Genomic DNA, 12,358 nt, shown 5'->3' with positions numbered 1-12,358 from the left:
GAGTTGTGCAGATGGTTTGTGTAGACTCTGTATGTTTAAAATTGTTTCCCAATAAGTCATTTGGAAAGCATGCAAAGATGGCACTCGTAAATTGGGATGTTTCACTATGCAACCGCGGCTAACATATCACACAAAATTTTTCAGACTTCTCTCCCCACCCACTTTGCCACTGTCCCGGGCCAGCTTTTTCTTCACTTCGAACGCACACTGTTGTCTAACAAACATCCGGTAGCTGCTCTGTGCTCAGCATGAACTTCGCAAGTTTGTTTTTTCTTCTCGTCTTCCTCTAACATAGTGCCACAGGTGGTGTGTCGACAGAAGCGGTCATATAGGCCAGCCAGATCATAGTAGGGTGCCGTCATTACAGGTTTATTGTAGGAAGTTGGGATCATCATAGGATGTTATAGGACTCATAAATGTTTATCATACACTGTTTTGAATAATTTCACAGAAACAGAAAGGATACAAGAAGAAATGTTTTTAAATATAGTGCAGTGCAGAAAACAATATTTGAACTGTAATTTAATTTTTACAGAAATACACAATACTTGCCGTTATCAAGGCATGTCAAACTTTTATTAAGAGCCGTTGGCATATGCTTGTAATTATGAGCGAGAATAAAATGAATTTAACTAGGTGCCTCTCGAGGTCTTTCAGTCATCAAGGTATCACTTTGCCTATTTGATAATTCATGGTAGACATAAAAAAGAACGTATCGTGGAACAAAAACCGACAGGATTTTTTTTATAGTTGTGCGTCCTTCTTCTCAATGTGCCGTCACTGATTACAGTCCCCTAGAAAGGAAGGAGTTAAGGAAACTAGCCGCTTAAAATACAGGATTTCGTGAAATCTTTTCTCAATATGCTTCTCATGTGATCGAGATAACGCTGGACATTTGAACACCTTCCCACCTTTAGCCAGGCGGCTCATTTTTTTTTCTCCATAAGGATTAGTGGCCCGCCTTTTCAGTTGTGCGCATAGGTGCACTTCACAAAGACCAGTCGTCGGTCACCCGCCGTCTCTTGCTTGGCTTGCTAGCAATTGTGCATCGTTATGATTTGCGGTTCAGAGGCACGACGTACACGATGGCAACTTTTGGCATGTTATTTTCTTAGAGTTTTCTTTTTCTGAATGGACAATACCCACGAGATATTTTGAACGTCAGTGCAGGAGTTGCAGCAGAATTCATTCTTGTGCGCAAACTGACTGATCGACACTCAAGCTATCCGTGCATCGATCAAGTTATCGCTGCTACGCTCTAGAATTCTCTTGGTCTGCATTTTTCTCAGCGACGGCGTTGTTTCGCACATTCGGTGAAATCACAGCGTCATTGTCTGTCTCCTTCCATGATTATCCCCACATGCCATGCACACCACGTGGCTGCTCATGACTGCCCCGGCAACTTCTGCCCTGTCAACAAAACCGTTCGCTATAGCCTTCCCTTTATGCTAATACGAGCGCAGTGGCATAAACAAAACACATTTCACACCCTGCCCTGTGTAAATTACCGGCTGTTACAAAGCGCTATCCAAGATGCCGCTGAAGCTCGCATTGCCAGCACGGGGCTCGTCCGATGAATTTTTTACCGATGGGTATAGTTAACCTAGGCCTGTGGGTTTCAATGCATTGCCATGTACCTGTATCTTCATTGTCTCGATTTTCTGCATCACCAACGTCTGGCATGCCTTCAGCTTTGACAGTTTCGAATGCCGTGGGGGGACGGGCCTCGTCAGGCTTAATATGCCTTTTGCCCTCCCCCTCAAGTATGTACACATGCTTGCAATAGCGAACTTACTTAGCCGCCGCGGTGGCTGAGTGGTTATGGCGCTCGGCTGCTGGCCCGAAAGACGCGGGTTCGATCTCGGCCGCGGCGGTAGAATTTCAATGAAGGCGAAATTCTAGAGGCCCATGTACTGTGCGATGTCAGTGCACGTTAAAGAACCCCAGGTGGTCGAAATTTCCGGAGCACTTCACTATAGCGTCTCGCACAGCATGAGTCGCTTTGGGACGTTAAACCCCCATAAACCAAACCTTACTTACTTACTTACTTGAATTCGAAGCTACTTTTGTGCTCTCGAAGCTTGTTTTGTCTAAGTTTGCGTTTGAAATTTTGATCTCGCTGCCCATGGCGATAAATCTGGCATGTCTACACAGAACACCGTGAAAGAGGCAGTTGTAGCAAAGTGAAAAGGAGTGGATGCAGATCAGGTCAAATTTGTACAGCTCTTGCCCTGACCACTGTTCTCGCTGCCAAATAAAGGCGAACGTTGCGGAGGCGTCATTTTATGCAAACTAGGCTATGGCGCATCGTCACTTCATGCGAAAGAACCCGAGGCTTCATTGGTTTAGTGCCATGCAGGAAAGAACAAGGGCTCAAGAGTTTTTGAGCGAACAGTTTTGTCACGACTAGCAGACGTTGACGCAGTGAAGTAAGCATAAATTTGCTGCTGTTCTGCTGGCCTCTTCTGATGCCAAATTTTGCAAGTTTTCCTTTTTTTTCTGGTGACTGTCGTCGGAGGACAGGGTTAAATGATTTGCGCCCATACCCCGACTCGTCTCATATTAGTTTTATTTCGTGCACGTGTCTTGAAGCTTATTCAAAGCGTCTGACGATGAGAAGTCTCTAGGCCACAAAAAATGCAACCTGATGTCCTGACGTTAACTGCGCAGAACGTAGGCGGAACACGAGAAGAGAAGCACACACAACGAGCAGAGCGGCGACTTTCAACAACGTTTAATTGGAAAGGACACAGCTTCTTATATTTGTACGGACTGCAAACGCGTCACAGGCACGTCATTTTACATCATAATACAACATAATAATCTATGATTCTTACTTCGTCCTGCACACTCAGAGCAAGATTACTGGACGCCCAACAGCTGAAGAACCTTTTTTGTTAACAATATGAACGGCTTGCTTACGCATTGGTCCCTTCCTTTGACTATCTCGGCGGCCTCAGTAATCTCGCGGACCAACTGTTCACTGCGTTTATTCAACACTTTACATCGTTTGAATTCCGTGGCACATGCTTCGGGCATGGGGCACATGAATACTGGCACATGAATACGTGCATGAATACTGCACATGAGTACCTAAATGCCTGCAGGCTTGATCAACATTAATTTTGGGCTCCTTCAGACTCTCGTTGGTGCACCTGCCCGTCTGCCTAACATACTCTTTCTCACATTTTAAAGGTTTTGATTGCACAACGGCTTTCGCGTATTCCACGAAGCGATTCTGGTGGTTTATTGTCCACCTTTGCTGCTTTTTTAGCTGATCTGCATTCACACGCCGTCAGTGGCTTTTCAGTGTCTTTGGGGCTGTCAGAACGACATTAACGCCTGATTTGCCACCAATCTTTCTCAAGCCATGGAATACGTTGTGTGCATATGGCAGGGCCACAATCCTTCGTTTTGCTTTCGCTTCCCTGCTCTCGCGAACTTGTTCAGCACCGACACGCTCGAGTTTGAGGTTATTTTTCTACATTTCCGCCACAGATACAAGAAGGTGCAAGGGGTAACCAGTTTGAGTAAGGCGGCCAACCTGGCGATGAAAACTGGACTCCATTGCGGGAATGCACGACTTCTTAAGCTCACTAGGCGAATAAATGTTTGCAATAGAGCTTTTATCCAGTTTTGAATGCGCCGACTGGAAAGAGAGTGGCGCCTTGCCACCTCTGGGTTCATATGCCCAGCAGACCTTCCCCCTTGCGAACTAGAGCCTGAGAGCTAGGAATCTCAATGACCCTTGCGTGGGAACCTCGTGCGTGATAACGAGCGGCTGAAGAGTATGGATAAAGCAGGCTAATACCTGTAAAGCAACCTCAAGGGGATTCGTGCCATAGTCATCACAATGTACTAAGTAATCCTCAACGTATACCTTAACGCTCTTGGAACGCTTGTCCCAGTCAGGGTTTTGTTTAGAAATCTGCGTTTCTAAGCGAGGTACAAATCACTAAGTACATGCAAGCGGTTGTAGTATTGAGAGTTGCATAATTTGCAGGTGCCTAATAAGCTACTTCGTACTTAAAATGACGCCTGTGTGGAAATATGTTGTAACTGTACCTTGGAATTTCGTTTGTGGACGTGGAATTCTTTCTCCCTTTGTTCCACTCTTTCTTTCAGCTATCTTTGCTTTTTTTTAAAATTTTTCAACGCACGAAGTCGTGCCATATTAGTATAAGCACATAGTTACGATATAGCTTTTTATACAACAATCCCGCTTATGAAGCTCTTTTACTTATGAGGCATTAGAACAAAACGCTCACGAAGCTCTCTCAGTATACTCAGTTGTGCCTGAACACAGCGATTTTTTCTGGGTCTCCTGCACTCGTTCGTGCTCATGGTCATTGCGAAAATCGCTGCACACTTTATGTTCACTCCAGCCGCGTTCGGCTGGCTGTGTGAAAGCTGGACAGTAGCTATTTATTTCTGCTACTTCTAGAATATGTGCCATCTAGTACGAAAAGGTCACAATTGTCAGGGTACGACCAGATCAGCGTTAGCTGGTTCGCGAAATTATGAAGCTACGTGCGACGGCCACTGGGAATGAAATGCGAGTGATAGCCACAGTGGGCTATCAGTGGCTGACAGGAAGTGCACTTAATCTGGGTGAGAGCTCCAGAATTCGGTTGTCCCAGTTGGCCGTCGCCGAATGATGGAGACCAGGCTCGAGTGGCGATGTCCGAGCCGGTATTGTTGTGCTTATCTATATAATTCTCTATCTTTCTGTTACCGAATGACATGCGGGCCACTATATAGGTTAATGCAGCTAGCGCTGCAAAACCACAGGACAGAGGTTGGCACCCTTGTGATAGTCGGCGCAGCACACCGCCACTGCTGAGCCGCCGCTTCTGTGCGCAGGTCTTCGCGTCATCAAGGAGCTGGCGTCGCAGATCAAGTCCGAAGAGTCGAGCGGCGCCAACAGCCACTGCACCGCCACGGACCTTTCGTCTCCGCCAGCTCCCCCGCCTTCGCGACCCCGCGGAAGACCCCCCAGGCTGGACCGGGGCGATTACGTGGGCACGTCCCGGATGGTCCAGGGGGCTCCTCCGCCTCAGCACCCGTCGCTGCAGAACGGCCACGACCGGCAGGGCAGCAATGGACTCGACCTCCACCACGGTGTGCAGCAGCACCCCAACGGCATGGCACCGCCTCCGATGGACGACGCGGCCGACGCCGAGAACAGCCTCAACGCGCTTCTCGCCCTGTCTCAGAAGAGTCTCATGAAGCAGGAACCCGCCTCCCCTGCGGGTACCAGCGTCAAGATGGACTGAGCAGCCGCGCGGCCTCAGGTGTGCAGGGGGCGCGACGGTTCGGCGACGGAGCCGCTGCTCGCGACTGCGGGCCCCTTCGGAAAGAGCCCGAATGTACGCGAGCAGCGCTAGCAGCCAACGGTACTCTGTGTCGCTTTCGTGAGCCAGGACAGAGCAGCTGCCGCCTCTCTTGCGTGTGCGCTGTTCTTTGCGAAAGAGCCTTGCATCGCGAGCACAGGCCGGGCCACTTTTTCTTGCAACGTCCGCCTCCACTGCCGCACCGTCGCTTACCACAGGTGAGCATGGAAACAGCTTCCCCTAGTGCGTGGCCAGTGCGGCTTAGTGGTGCGTGTCCGTCCGAGGGACGCTGCCCCCCAAGACACACTAGCCCTGACCTTGATGGTCAGGATTCCGTGGAGGCAGCCATCTCCGCATTTCATGGCGGCATACAGTGCCTGCTGGAACAGGTGGATACCAGAACGGCGGCAAGAGCGTCTTGTCCTCCATGCCAGTTTCGTCGGGGCAAGCGACAAAAAGGGTTTGTGCAGACTGATCGAGAAATCATCGGCAGTGCGCTCCCTAGGGAGGACGCCGGCACTGAAGTTGAATGACAGTGCGGATAGCTGCTGTTTCCTCTTGTCAGCCCTTCTGTGCAGCTGCAAGAGCTGTTGTTCCTCGACGATCCTATAGCAAGCCCTCTGCTGACGTGCGAATTCGAAACGGTGGCGCCGCGGTCAGCGAATGGGTCTGCGTAGGCAAGCGAGGGCTTCTCCGCTGGTTGGTGCTGTGGTGACGTGTGCCTGCATTTCCTGCACCCCCCAGCAGCGCGCATACGCGGCGGTAAAGCGCCTCTCGAGGCGCCACAGGGACAGAGCTGATGGACGCTGGCTGGGGGCCGGAAATGGATCACGCCGTTCGCCCGGCGCTTCTGTGCGGTCGGCTGCGATGTACGAAGCTGGGCGTACTCTATGCGATCATCTTCGCCGCAGAAAATAATACAGCTCGTCGCTCGTGGTCATAGCCACTCGTTGTTATTGGTCATAGCGTCAGTTCCTGCTCCCAGGAAGCGGTTCTAACCACTAGTTTCAACTAAAGTGTCTCTAGACGACACCTGAACGGAGTTTCGCAACCGCCAGCACCGAACAGTCCATTTTGACCGCGGCGCCGTCCCTTTTTGCTAGTCGGCGCCGCTCCTGCCGGTGCCAGACACGCGGAACGCGCCCATGGTCCGCCTAGTCTCATACGTCCCAGTAGCCTCTTCCCGCACAGTTTCCAGCAGCGCTTGTGTTGCTCTGTGCCCTCTCCGTTCGGCGAGGCCATCCCATTCGCCCTGGCAGCGAAAGGCATCGTCTTACCATGCTGACTCGTGAATGACCTAGAGGGGAAAGCCTAACGCAGAAGCGCGTTTTTTCTGACAGTCACTTACACTCACTTTAGATGGAGGCATAATTAGGGGAATATTTTTTCGTGTTCCACCAGATGGCCTTCTTCCGTCGCATTATCTGGTACATAGCCTTATAAGTTTCCTCGTTGAGCCGCGATATCCCCAAGGAATTCTTTTTAGCCGATGTTGCGCTTTGGAGTCAACGGTTCTCCTTTTATCATCTGGCTGCAGAAGCATAGCGAAGCCGAAATCTGATATGATAGGAAGTGGGACTCTTTGATTGCGCCCTTGAGACAGCCAGTACGCGCTTGTGCTGATAGGCTTATTTAACTTGGGCAAGAGGGGAGATGAAACGAAAATGCATTGTGCGCAGTAGAAACGGAGAACTACCTTTGGCCAAACCGTTCGATGCTGAAGAGTGGAGTCAGCAGGCAGGCTGGGCAAATTAAGGCATGAGCACTTAGCTTATCAAATCTGCGCTAAAGTTCTTTTTTTTTGTTGCTTACTATTATGGCCTAGTCGCCGGCATATGGGGCCATAAAGCTGACGAAGGATCTGAATGGTTTGTGTTTTTCCTGCCTCCATTTTTCGAGCGCTGTGCGTTAAGCAGCGGCGTTGACATTAAACGCTCCTGAGGGCCACAGTCACATATCTGTTTAAGAAATGTGGGTGAATCCATTAATTGTATCGTTGATGACTATTATTTCTTGGTGCATTTTATGGTAATTATAAGCCAGCTCTGTAAGAACACATTCATGTCTCCAGGCGCCCTTTTTTTACGCGGAGTCATTGTCTTTGTTCCCCTTATGAGTAGTCATTTTTTTTTCTCGACATTCGTTGGTGGAGAGACCCGCACGCTCTGGCTGGTGCACCACTCATGCTATAGCATTTATGTGGCCGTTTCACAAAAGATTTTCGGGTTGTCTCTTAACGAAATTCTCTCATTGGTCGTAAGGGTCGTGGTGTCTTAAACACCACGTGACCACCAGTGCACCAATCATAGGGCGCCGCTAAATATGAAAATCTGAGGACCCACAAAAATTTAAAGTTAGCCCACCCTCAAAATTCCAAAGGGCAGGCCAAAACTTTGGAAGTAGGCCACCACAGAGAAGGGTTTAAGGTTGATTTGGTGGGGCAGTAGGGCGGATTAGTGGGTGGTATTAGTATAATCGCACAAGACAATTCCACGGAAGGTGATTTAACATTAAACACGGTGATAGCTCATGCATATGCTATAACAACAACGGAACCGGTTCCAACTCTAGTGTTGGCGGTAAAATCCCAAAGGAAGATTGAAGAATCATTGTAGGCACCTTAGCAGGCAACCTAAATGATATCGCATTTGCTTCTTTAAGAATACGGTTAAAAAGGCCCCCAAACTCTCGCCATTTCGGTACATTGAGTATTAACAGCACCGCGACGCTCTTGGGTTGTCGACTTGTTCTCTCCATGCGACAGCACTGCCATGTGAAATGCAACCCGAGTGTACGCTGCCAACATTCATGTTTCTACGCTTAACAATGCTTAGACTAAGTGGTACTCTGCACGGAACTTTTGAAGGCAGTGCTTCCTAGCAGCTTCTGGCAATTTAGTTTTTGCTGAGCAGTTTTCGCTGGTCGTACTGCTAACTTGTGATCTGCGCCCCTCATGATAGCCGCCCTCCGTTACTGAACCACCGCGCTTGTCTTGACGTTCGTCGTTTCTCTATAGGCGGCGCGCATGGCATGACGTTAATAAATCCTGAAAGGCAATTCTTGTGGGTGGGAACACCCAGATTCTTTGTTAGCTATCAAACAAGGGGGGGAAGATGTCGCTTTATAACAGTCCGGGTTGACAGCGTGACTAAAAAGTGCAAATACAAGCGCAGCACGAAATCTTTGCTGCTTTCTTCCGGTTGTACCTGGCTGAAAGCAGCAAAAATGCGTTACTATACTGGGATGAAACCCAAGAGCAAAGCGGAAAATGCCTTTCAAAGCAGGCCTTCCAACCTCTGGCATCATAGACCTGTACGTCCTTACAACCTGGTCAAAGCTACTCAGGTCATGGGGGCTGCCGTAGTGGAGAGCTCCCGTTAGTTTCGGCCACCTGGGATTCTTTAATGTCCACTGAAATCGCACGGTGCACGGGCCTCTAGCATTTCTCCTCCATGGAAATGCGACCGGCGCCGCCAGGATCGAACCCGCGTCTTTCTGGTGAGCAGCGAAGCACCATAACCATTGAGCCACAGCGGCGGCTTGCTGTAAAGGTCCTTTGCAGCTGCCACCGCCACTAGCAGACGCACGCTGGCAGGTGCAAGGCGATTTGCGGCGAAGTCATCAAAATAGGTCTATGCCTGCCTGATTTAAACAGCAGCCGCCGCTTCGTTCTTGAGCTATAGCCTGCATAACCGGATTATATTAGGCAGTATGCAAGTACAATATGTTCTCAGGATAGACTGATGCTCTATTTATTTGGTTTGGGATTCCGTTCTCATTACAAGAACATTACTTGAGAAAAGCCGGAGAAATCTGAAATAGAAATTGAAACAAAAAATTAAAAAAGCAATGTACGTTTAAGGTGATAACATGAAAATGGCGGTTTTACTCCTAAGGAGTCCGCATTTAGGGTCCCACTACTGGGAGATTATAAAATGGGCCTTTAGTAATAACCATAAAAAGTGATCACCTAACAAGTTTCGATGAAAGATAATGCAGTGCCCTGAAATTCTTGGAGAATCGGTTACCGTTCTTTTCCCCAATGTTAGATACGTTACGAAGCGTAATACAACAAATTTCGGGCCTAGTTGGTCATGCATTTTCTTTTCTTGAAATTAAACAGCGCTACGTATTCAGACAAATACATAGAAAAAAAATCAGGGGGACGGAAGGATGGTGGTCCGAATCCCACCGTGTTTCCTTATCGAGCATGTACCGGACGCCGGACATATCCGTGGCCGCGATTATGAGCCATTAAAGGCTTTCGCCTTAATACATAACAGGACGCCGAGAGCACGACGCGTCCTTGGTGTTTTTTCGTGTGACTCAAATATGAATTAGTGTTAACCAGTCGCATGGGCTCGCATTTGAGCCTCCCGGCCTAGTCATAGGGAAGACAAAGACAACTTCGTCTGAGAACGAGGAGGCAATCGAAGCTTACAATTTGAATATGGCTTCCGCACTATCGTGTCCTATCTTTCAGGTGTAAATTCTTTTAATACTGTCGTGATGTGTCAACATCGGAGGTGGTAGTAAACTCTTCCGCACATTTGTCTGGAGCGCGAAAACAGCGCAATACGGGGCGAGTTGGCGACCTATACAACTCCCTGCCGGGCTTCAACGGGTTTTGTTGAGGAGTCAAAAGTACATTATCCGTGAAAAGGTGTGCCCACGCTACGGTATTCTTTCCACCAGTATGCCATTCGTAAATGCCGCTACTGTACTCGCTGTAAGGTGGCCACTCGCCCCGTATTTGGCTAGGCCGTCCGAGACTCGTCACTGCGTGTCTCACGTGTTCACTTGTCCTGGGCTGGAGAAACTTTTATTTATTTCTGCATTTAGTTCCCTAGATGCTCACGAACGCTCCTATAGCACCACGAACTTCTGGAACACGGACGTTGAGCAGCAGCGGCGAATACTGTATTGTGGAGGTGAGGGAAAGGGCGGAGGCCCGTGGAGATTTGAGGGAAGCTAAATATCTCCTGAAATGTGAGGATATATTCGAGAGCGTGGCTACAAGCAGCCGGCAGGCATCAGGTAGAGAAGCAAGCGCCAGTTTAAGAAACCGCAAGAGTCAAAGGCGCACGTGCTACGCCTCAATTGCGACCGCTTGAAGTAGAATGCGCAGTGTTGCTATAAGCTCCATAAATGGTAAACCCGAATCCGCGTTCTGCCTTGCTTTCCCTCTTCGGAGATCAGGGAGCTCTACGCACGGTTGGTGGCCTCTAGGCGAGTGCGGGAAGGCGGCTTGCGCTTGAATCCGTGATTCTGACTCTCCAGACACCGGCCACAGCCACACAGGTTAACGCATTCAGATTCCTCCAGGTGCTCGTTCTTGTACTGCGGAAATGTAGCAGTGGAGAGAAAAACAATGATATATTATTGGCAGCAATAATTAATGAGTTGGTACTAAAACAGACTGGAAATGAGAGCCTTTACACAGCTGTAAATTTCTTAAGCGTGCAGTTACAATAGTCATCCTCACAGGACAAATAAGGCACAGTGTGGTTCATATTTTAGACTAGGAAGAGCTATTTACAGGCAAGAAAAAAATTGGAAAAGATGGCTGCTCAAATATGTGCACTTCTCGCATCTAAGTCAGGCAGAACTTCGGATGTTAATAACGTCATCGGAGGCTGTGTCATTATCAGGTGGTGGTGCAGGCGTGTAAAACACCTGGCTACATTGGAACTAGGCGTGAGTAAAGTCTAGGTGATTATGAAGACGATGGGAAGAGCAGCATCACTGAGATGGCGGCAGGGTGCGGGCTGAAAACAATTTAATGAAATAAATAAAGAAGTGGGATTGTTCGACGTGGTTAGAACAGCGGTTATAATCGCGAGTGGTAAAAGCTGCTGGACGGTTGAGTTCTGGTAAAGTGGCACATGTGCTTTGCAAGGCGAAGAGATTTCGTTCTCGAAGTGCTGAGGAAGCGTTGGCCCTGATTTTGTTTTTTCCGTGCTCGCCAACGAGGAAAGATGAATGGTAAGACGAATGCCGAGGCATTTCTCGGTAGGCGCCATTGAGGTTACATTTCTTTCGGACCCGCTGAGGTTACATTTCTTTTGCATGTTAGAGAGGCGAACGTGAGGATGCAGAAGGTGGTATTTTCGTCTCCGACATGCACCAGCTCGAAGCAGGCACACGGATAGAGGGAGAGGGCAGCTTCGTCCTCTTGCCTCCTCTTTCCGTGGAGCGCGATAGTGTCTCTCGAACACGAGAAATAACGTGAATGTCATTTGTGACCATTTCCCCGCAGCTGTTTGTGGAGACGCGTATTTGCTCATGAGGTGTGCGTGTGACGTTAGCGACCGCATGACATAAACCTTAGCTGGACAAGAATGCTTTTTTGGGAGGGACTGCTTTTTCACTCGCATGGTTTCCTTCTAACCGAGAATCCTTCAGCGCGGCCGGAAGCGGAGCACATTTGCTTTGATTGGTTCCTGTTCCGCAATTGAACGCATTTTTTGAGGAGAACCCCGGGGTGGTCAGATACGAGAGAAGCTTGCCCATATGGGCGGGGGGTGGGTGGGGTGGGGGGGGGGGGGCAAACTTACGTTATGACGGTAATTAAATAACGATATCTGGAGAAACAACGGAAATCCAATTAAATTACATCGCCAGTAAATGATCCCAGAATGCAATGGCATTACAATTACTTCCAAAAGGTACTGCAGATATTTTTAAGGTGTGCAACTGTGTCAGTGGACGTACAGTTACACCTATATCAAATACTGCAAGAACTGAGATTCAGAGCGGAAAATTTTGGCTTGGTCGTTCAGCGGAAAGACGAAACTTTTCCCAACATAAAGGGTTAACTCATATTTAATAAAGGTGATTTAAAAAAAATGTTATTTCGTTCTGCCCTGCGTCAAAGAAATGCATTGCGTCGCTAAATTACTAGAACACAGATGTAAACACATTATATAGCAAATAAGTATTTAAATTCTTGTCATCATATAGTAGCAATTTAATTACTACCATATCTGAAAATTTCCTGCTACTTCGGTGGAGGCGAGTTCTTC

General features: G+C 48.5%; 1 protein-coding gene across 3 annotated transcripts in view; it reads left to right on the top strand.

The window, feature by feature from the left end:
• nab (NGFI-A-binding protein homolog) overlaps positions 1–11,836 on the top strand; it is an 867,324-nt gene extending 855,488 nt beyond the window's left edge. For all 3 annotated transcript variants that reach the window (XM_077628086.1, XM_077628088.1, XM_077628087.1), the window contains one exon: positions 4,864–11,836. In XM_077628086.1, the coding sequence (XP_077484212.1) occupies positions 4,864–5,276 (413 nt within the window). In that variant the 3' untranslated portion in view covers positions 5,277–11,836. The remainder of the gene's footprint in view (positions 1–4,863) is intronic.
• Positions 11,837–12,358: the final 522 nt, after the last annotated feature.

This window comes from Amblyomma americanum, chromosome 6 (genome assembly GCF_052857255.1).
Source record: "Amblyomma americanum isolate KBUSLIRL-KWMA chromosome 6, ASM5285725v1, whole genome shotgun sequence".
NCBI classification, from domain to species: domain Eukaryota; kingdom Metazoa; phylum Arthropoda; class Arachnida; order Ixodida; family Ixodidae; genus Amblyomma; species Amblyomma americanum.
This window is presented reverse-complemented; position numbering and strand designations above follow the sequence as displayed.